We start from the raw sequence: 8,934 nt of genomic DNA on the forward strand, positions 1-8,934 counted from the left end.
GACTATACATGATATAATTGTTTTACTCGCAAACGAAATAAACCGACTTCAATTAAATAGGCAAGTAATACAACGTAAGTAGACGAAAAATAGACGTGTAAATAAGTGTTATCAAATATTACTCAAAAAGTAGTCATCAGATCTTGATCAAATTTAAATGGGGTGGAGTCGATATACATAACATATTATAAGTTATAAGGTATAATACAACGTAGGTCGACGAAAAAATACTCAAGTTAATAGGCATTATTAGATATAACTCGTAAAACAACTTGTTAAATCTCAATTAAAATTAAATGGGATCACATGACACGCAACACCTTTTGATTAAAACAAAAATCATCGAAATCGGTGCACCCAGTCAAAAGTACCTAGGTAACATACATTTAAAAAAAAATACCAACGCCTCCTTTTTTTGAAGTCGGTTAGTAAAATAGACGTTCATTTCATTTCGGTAAATTCTATGTCATAATGATATCCAAATAAAGTATACTACCTTATACTTTTTTAAAAATAACATAGCTATATTTGAACAATGACTTCTTCCCGATAGGATAGTCAATGGTAAATAAAATTACCTTTTTATATAAATTAAAAAGCCGTGTCATCAAAATATGTGTCATCTATTAAATATTTAAATTCCAAAATTAAAATCACATACATATATCATATAAACAAATAAAAACAATAATGAATTATTTATAAGATTGAAATCGATTAGAAAATGCAACTTAGTTCTTTCTCTAAAAATAATAATAAATGAATACAAACAACAACAACACATTTACATCGGTTTTTAAATTTAAATTAATATGGACTTAGACCTTTCTGATGAAAAGTGTAAATTTTAGCGAAATATTAAAATAGGTATAAAATACTCAAGGGGCGACAAACGTAAAAAAAGTAGTTGGTTTTAAATAAATAATTATTCACCAAACAAAAATAAAGTTAAATTCTATAAATTTTATTTCAAGACGATATTTTTAGAATATGTAAAACAAGCTACCTATGATCAAAAACAAAAATATATAATAAACTATATAACTACGACTCATATGAGGATATTTTATTTTATGTGTAATAAAGTAAAAAAAAAAAATCTATTCATATGACGCACATCGCACATATACTACCTGACAGGTTTTTTTGCTACGTAATCTGCGTAACAAAAAACTATCAGGTGACAGGTGCAATATTTTTAAAAGTGTTGCGATATGTTGTTTTTATCCCAAAATTTAAATCAGTAATAGTCAGTAATAATAATAAAGAATAATAATAAACGCTTCACACTCAACGGATCCCCCAGTAGGATTTTCTCCTGTGTTGGAATCAGTATCCTGGGAATCTTTTCATTACAAAAAAAAAAATATATATATAGGTATATATAACTCGCTTTACAGCTGTTGTAGATGAAAAAATAAGGCCTTTGAAGACTCGCGAAATCCTGCTTCATATCATTGGCACAGTATTTTTTATAATACATATTTCATTTGCCAATTTACGTGTGTTTCAACCATCAAAATGCTGTATCAAAAACATGTTTCACCAGTTGCTGATACATTCTATCCTGCACATAAGATACTGGTAAGCTTTAACAGCAGCCCAGATAGCAAAATGACGTTTTAGGCCAGTCCGTATGAGCTCAGAATTGTTTTTTTTTTTTCTTAATCCACGAATGGCAACTACATCAATACAAAGCAATGAATTTAAATACACAAATAAACTTAAAACTAAATTTTGCTGTCAGTTAAAGTGAATACAGCTGCGTAATAATATGGAAGTAAAAATTAACAAAAATTCAAGTCAACTCAATCCAATCTACAAATTTTCTTGTTAGTTTTATGTTGTTTTCAAAACTATTATGTGTATGTGTGTGTTATATTTATGATTTGGACTTCCTTAACTCTACCCACCTAACGTAGACTTTTGTACAGCTCAAGCACAAAGATCCGATCTTTGCGAGTGGAGAGTCTCACAGGCGCGCGCATTCCTGTAGGAAGGGACCGAACCCTGTACCTGGTATTTACGCAAGAGGAGAAGAGATTGCTGTTTGACCAGGGATACGGGTCCGGTGAGGGATCGCGCGTCTTAACCATTCATGAGGCGCAGGGCCAGACCTATGAGGACGTCATCGTCCTCCAGACAAATACAAGGAGGCTCAAGATCCACGACAGCGTTTCGCACGCTGTAGTCGCGGTGACTAGACACACCAACACCTGTGTCTATTACACCGACGACCGTGACGACGCAATTGGTCGCTTTGTGGCGAGGGCAGCGGAGATGACGGACAAGAAAATCCTTGAGCATAGTCTCAAGATGGCCATTCACCATAGAGATGCTGCCGTCATTGAGAATGTGCTCAAAATGTTGAAAAATGTAGAGGTGTGAAGACATCATTGTATTGTAAGTATAAATTATGCGTAGATAAAAGTGTAAAGTAAGTAATATAAATAATAAAATTGAATGTAATAGTATAGGAATAGGATAATGTAATTGTAATGATAAGGCTTTATATATCTTATACTATTAAACGAGCAATTCTTGTATATATATATATATCTATATAATCTGAATCTCGGAAACGGCTCCAACGATTTTCATGAAATTTAGTATGCAGGGAATTTCGGGGGAGATAAATAAATCTAGCTAGGATTCATTTTTAGAAAATATCGTTTTATCCCTGTTTTTAGGCAATGAAAAAATGGCTACAATATCGTTAGAATAAGAAGGTAAATTTCGCATAAGTCAATAAAGTTGTAGTAGCTCAGGGGAAATCGACCGATTGCGCTCGGTCGAAAAGATCATGGTTCGAAACCTCAAGTTTTCCAGATCGATTATCGTTTTTTTTTCTTTTTTCTTCTAAAAAAATAAAATCGAAATATATTATTCATATTTTATCAATATGTAATTCGTATTTAAATATGATTTTCAAAAAACACGATTTAATAAAAATACCGAGCTAAGCTCGGTCACCCAGGTCCTTTACTTAATAAGATAGGATTAGTCATATAATATATTAATAAAAATTAAAAAAAAAAAATGAAATTTAAATGGATAAAACGATTCCTAACCACAAAAAAAAAAGTACCTAACTACTAACAATAACATAGGTTAAGTGTACATTGTAAGTAGCTAATAAGTGTACATATATTGTAGTTAGAAAATAAGTGTACATATATTTTAGTTAGCAAATAAGTGTAAATATAATAAAAATAATTAGTATATAAGAATATAAAATAAGCAATATGTAGAATAGTCTTGGTCAGTGGATCGCGTCGACTTTTAGAAATTTGAAATTTTAAGACTAGTTATTAAGGCTTCTAGATTCTAAGTTGCGGTGAAGTACCGATGCATGTTAAAAAAAAAAAAATAATAACAATATATGGAATAACAAAAGCACGGGCATAATAAGCCTGTGGATATATCACATAACTAAAAAAAAAAAAAAAAAAAACGTAGACTTTTAGATGTCATTAAAAAGAACTCTTAAAGAGCTCTTTTAACTGAAATATGGCGAGAGAAATGAACAAGATGTCTTCATTTAGACGTCAAAATATTGACTTCCCATTTATGAGTTCATTAAAAACTCTGAATTCTGAGCTCATTCATAAAAATGAGCTTCTTAGGACGTCATGTTAGAACTTCTATAAGAGGTCTATTATAAGACTTCATATTGAAATCTTTATGATTTTGATGCTGACTGGGAGGAGGAACTTTTTAATTCATAAGATGAGAACAGAGATATCAGACATATTAAGCGAAATTTAATTGTGTAAAAATATATCATATACTTTCATCCGTTGATTACCATCGTATATAAGATTGATAAATCAACAATTAGTGAAATAGACTCTAAATATATAGCCATAGCCTAGAAATATCATCGGCAAAGTTCCTATCTGTAAAGATTGCATATCTTTTATTTTGTATAGGTACATATTGTCATATTTCTTCAACATTTTACTCCACGTGTTTTGTTCGACGCTCGTACGTCAGTAAAAAATGGTTTACAGCTTCACCGAAAGATACTATCTCTGGAGATAAGACGTAAACTTATATTGCCTGTAAGGATGATTGATGATAACTTCCGTTTCTATTAATAGAATGTTTTTTTTTTTTACAAAGCGAGGGTTTTTGTAGGTTTTTCCACGTCCAAATTATGATAGATCGTTTAAAATATTATATTTTATTCGTACTAACTATAACTCTATCTATAACTATATATATAACTATAATCTATAACTCTTTTTTAAATTTCGTATTTCGTATAATTGGAACGATGGAATGAAAAAGTTATTTATTAAATTATTAGTAAAAATTACATATATGCACTTACATAAGCTTGAACCCCGCATACGACAAATACTTGTATAGAGCTTACAGGTGGAGACGTGGCCTCGGCGTTTGTATGTAATGTATATACTTCCAGACCCCTGACACAAAATCGTTGTCATACCCATGTCCAGTGTCCATTAATTTATTTAATTTTTATAATACACTAGCTGACTCGGCAAACGTTGTCTTGCCGCTAAACACTATTTAAAAATAGGGGTTGGTCGAAAAAGGGTGAAAATTTAGGGTTGTATATATTTTTCAACGCCAAATCATAATAAAATAAAGAATAAATAATTTATCCAAAAATTAAAAAAAAATTAGGGGTGGACTACTCTTAACATTTAGGGGGATGAAAATTAGATGTTGTTCGATTCTCAGACCTACCCAATATGCACACAAAATTTCATGAGAATCGGTCAAGCCGTTTCGGAGGAGTTTAACTACAAACACCCCGACACGAGAATTTTATACCTATATTAGATTATTTCAAATGGCCCTTTTTTCGTCCTTGTACGATTTTATGATTTTATGTGAAGACTTTTTAGGCAACAATAAAATATTGCAACGGCCATATTGCTCTACTTAATTTAATTATTTATTATAGTTTTAAATAAACAAATTAAAAAACGTGACGCAAATAATGTTAAAATATATATTTTTATATATATATATATATATATATATATAAAGCAACGCCAACGCCTTTTACGCCATATTTTATTAAGCCATAGTTAAGACTGTATTGAGTCTTCAAATAAGGTTCTAATTTAAAACAACTACTTTTTATAGCGCGTACTAAAAGACTTGGCATAACATCGTCAAACAGTTGTGTTTAACATGTTTATAGACTAAACAATTACAACTCTTATGTTCATGTACTAAAGTTGAAAATTCCGTATTTAAAATTGAAAACGATAAAAACTCCATAAGTTAAGTTTATAAGTTCAAGGTGATCGAGAAATAAGGTAAATATGAACGATTATATTTGCTTTTAAATCTATTATTCTTCATAAACCGTAGACAAGAATAAACTTTATAGTTAAAATTTGTGCTTGACTTAATATTTTTACTTTATAATTGTGTTTTCAACAAAAAACGAAAAATATCTGACTTCATAATTGAAGTCATTTTTTCTTGTACGGTAAGTGTCAGTGCCAGTGTAGGTAGTAGAAAAAATAATCAATATAATATAATTGTCGATCAATCAAAAAGTATTTGTTAAGGTTACACATAAAAAATACAGTCGAATTAACAATATCCTTCTATTTTTTATGCCGGTCAAAAATAATTAAATAAAATTTCTAGTTACAAAACAAGAAAGTGAAAATGTTAAAAAAGTAGATATTAATCTAAATTTACGTAAAAATCTCTAAATTATACATATTTTATATTTATATTTTTATATATAGTAAAAAAACATATTTAAAAAAATCGCAATGAAGAAGCTTCACGCAACATTACTTCGATAACGAAATCATCGTAAGCGGAGATGAATTAGCGAGCAGATTTAATACTCGACAGGAGAAATCATATCCCCGGGGGAATGATTAATGTATTTATACGTTTAGTCATTAGAGACAGGGTTGTCAGTGGATTAATGAAATATATAAATATGTTTTTTATACCATATTATAACTACAGCGATTCTTGGTATCTCTATTTGAACTGACATCCGTCAGCCATTATAAGTCCACAGCTGGACGTAGGCCTCCCCTAATGCTCGCCACTCCATTCGGTCCTGCTATTTAATCATATTTAGAATTTTTATAGCATCACTTTTTGGCTTTTAAAATCTTTTTTTTACACAGATTACAAGGATAAATACTATAATACGTATATTTTTAATGAAAACAGTAACGGAAATCGCTTTAAAACCACCTAAAATATTAAAAAATTTAATCTAATATTAATATTATCAATAAATCCAATCAAAAAATGATATTAAAGAAATCAGACTTATTATTAATATTAAGACACGCGATGACAACCCTGAAACAGTAACGCACGCAACATAAAAAAGCCGTGATATAGGTAAGTGGAGCAGATCCTCGGTTAACAAAAGAAAGCCATTTTTGTGATTTTTGCGACCACTTTCCGCTCTCTTACCACCATATTGATGCTAAAAAACACTTATCCATGCTTCACCCCTGTCTCGGACTACAAATCTTGTCAGTATGACAGCCTATTGTTCTTTACGCTTTCTTAGTTTATTTGGATACTTACCCTTTTAAACCTATGGTTTAGTTTTTTGTAGATTAGGCGCACAACGTGTGATACTGCATATCTATCTAGCTTTTTTTAGATTTAAACTTTTTTTTATATCACTAGGTCGGCAAACGAGCGTACGGCTCACCTGATGGTAAGAGATTACCGTAGCTTATAGACGCCTGCAACACCAGAAGCATCGCAAGCGCATTGCCGACCCAATCCCCAATCACTCCAGGAGCTCTGGTCACCTTACTCACCAACAGGAACACAATACTGCTTGAAAGCAGTATTATTTAGCTGTTATCTTCTGTAATGTCGAGGAACTACCCCAGTCGGGCAGCCCCAGATTTTGAGCAGAATATTTCCTTCTATGCCTTACCTCAGTAAAAAACAGACAAAAAACTTGAATAATTACCTGAAATTTTACACACTGTCAATCGTGTAAATTGACCAAACAGTAATTTGTAGCCAAATGAATATTAAAAAATTAATTAATAGCCAAAAATGCTACTACTTTACATTACGTTTAACATTCTACAATTTTAGCGCTAAGATTTTATTACCAGCAACATAAAATACTAGCACCTCATGTTCCTATTGTGATAAAAAAAAATATAGTTATATATTGTAGTTATCCATATATCAAAATGTTGCCAACATTCCAACATTCAATTCTAATAATCATTACTTATTTTTTAAGGACAGATAAAAATCAAATTTCTTATAGAAGTTATCTTTTTTATCTAAATTAGATTTAGAATATTAAATATAACACACCTACGTCTATATCATTGATATTATTTACGTTATCGGTAAATACATAAAAAAGCATATGGGAGTGTACGTCGATATTAATCACATAAACATATAATCGTATTAAAATATAACAATGAAAATCGAGTTGAATCCGATGATGCATGCAAAATTTCTTAACGCAACATCTGCGTGAAAAACTTGACGACACACTTTCATCTTCCTAATTATTATAATTTGCTTAGTCGTGGTTCTTTCGCATATTTATCGTATTAACTAAAATATTTTTGAAGGATATTCTTTATTAAGGGGAAAACCCTTTTCTATTATCGACTATTGGTATTGCAAAGATAAAAAATGTGTTTTAAAATAAAAGGAAGAAGTATTACAAGCCTATTGATTCAGAAATTACATTAAGTACCTACGCGTATGCAAATACGTATTCATTGATGTTTATTAATGATCTTTAGCACTTATCGTGTAATTGCAGATGTCTAAAGTAATCGTTTTATTAATTGCATTAAATCTTATTTGTAGAAGCACGTATCTTATCAACTGAATGTGTTGACATATCTTAAGTAAAAACGTGTGAATATAGCGTTCATTAATGCATGCAATACGACGTACATAATAAGCGAGTTAGGTGTCAAGCGCACAAATAACAATCATTGCACTAACCAATTTGATCATTTGTAATTCCAGGGAGACGTGAGCACGAATAAATACAAACAGACGTCAATCTAGTTCTAATTAAACCAAGCGTCCACAGCACACACACTCACTTTTACCAAACTAATTATTACAGGGGACCATTTGAACTCGAGACGAAAGTTTTTTTTTTTTTGACGCTTCGGCCACGCGTCCTCGCGACGTTACGTCTGAAACGCCACACTGTTTCACAACACTATTTGTTTCATTCGCTATTCGATTCTGAAACGGTTTCGTTTTATTAAATTATTCAATTTTCAAAAGTCACTCGCGTGTTTAGTTATCAGCAAGATATTGACGTGACGAACGTTACCGTTGACGGTTAGCGCGGCACTGGCGAGTTATCGAGAATGAATGGAGTAGGCTCGAAGGCATCGTGCCTCTCGCTCAGACGCAGCCTCTGATGAAGGCGCCCCCAGACAATTATTAGTCGCGACCTCACGCACTGGGTACCTGTTGTTTTTTGTCACAGCTCCAGGTGGATTCGGAGTTCGACGGTGGATTACGTATCCGGTTTATGAACTATTTCTTTCGAAACTACTCTAAAGAAACAAATGACTTTTAGATAAAATCAAAACAATGATGAGCGCTCTAGTTAAAAACAAAGAACGTTTCAAAATAACATTATGATGAAACACGCTCGTAATGACAATAGATAAAAATAAATAAAATGAAACACACACTGGCAAACAGAATAACATATGGCACTTGAGTAAGCATGTGAGTCAAGCTGTATCTAATTAAAATATATGTAACCGTAACCATAATAAAAAATAAAACAACCTAGTGGAGAGAAAGTTCACGATAAATAGATTGAAAAAAAACCATAATACTGACATAGAAACATAAGCTCAGTAGGTAGGTTGGTACTTGATGGTCTTCTTTTCTATTTAACACAAACTGCATATTTTAAGCACTTCCGGATCTACG

At 31.4% G+C, this 8,934-nt stretch overlaps 1 protein-coding gene across 1 annotated transcript in view; it reads right to left on the reverse strand.

Annotated features, from left to right (window-relative positions):
- LOC123654994 (rho GTPase-activating protein conundrum) overlaps positions 1 to 8,058 on the reverse strand; it is an 84,777-nt gene extending 76,719 nt beyond the window's left edge. The window contains 1 exon segment of the mRNA XM_045590846.1: positions 7,975 to 8,058. Within this exon segment, the coding sequence (XP_045446802.1) occupies positions 7,975 to 7,986 (12 nt within the window). The 5' untranslated portion in view covers positions 7,987 to 8,058.
- Between the last annotated feature and the right edge of the window lie 876 nt (positions 8,059 to 8,934).

Source organism: Melitaea cinxia, chromosome 1 (genome assembly GCF_905220565.1).
Source record: "Melitaea cinxia chromosome 1, ilMelCinx1.1, whole genome shotgun sequence".
NCBI lineage: Eukaryota > Metazoa > Arthropoda > Insecta > Lepidoptera > Nymphalidae > Melitaea > Melitaea cinxia.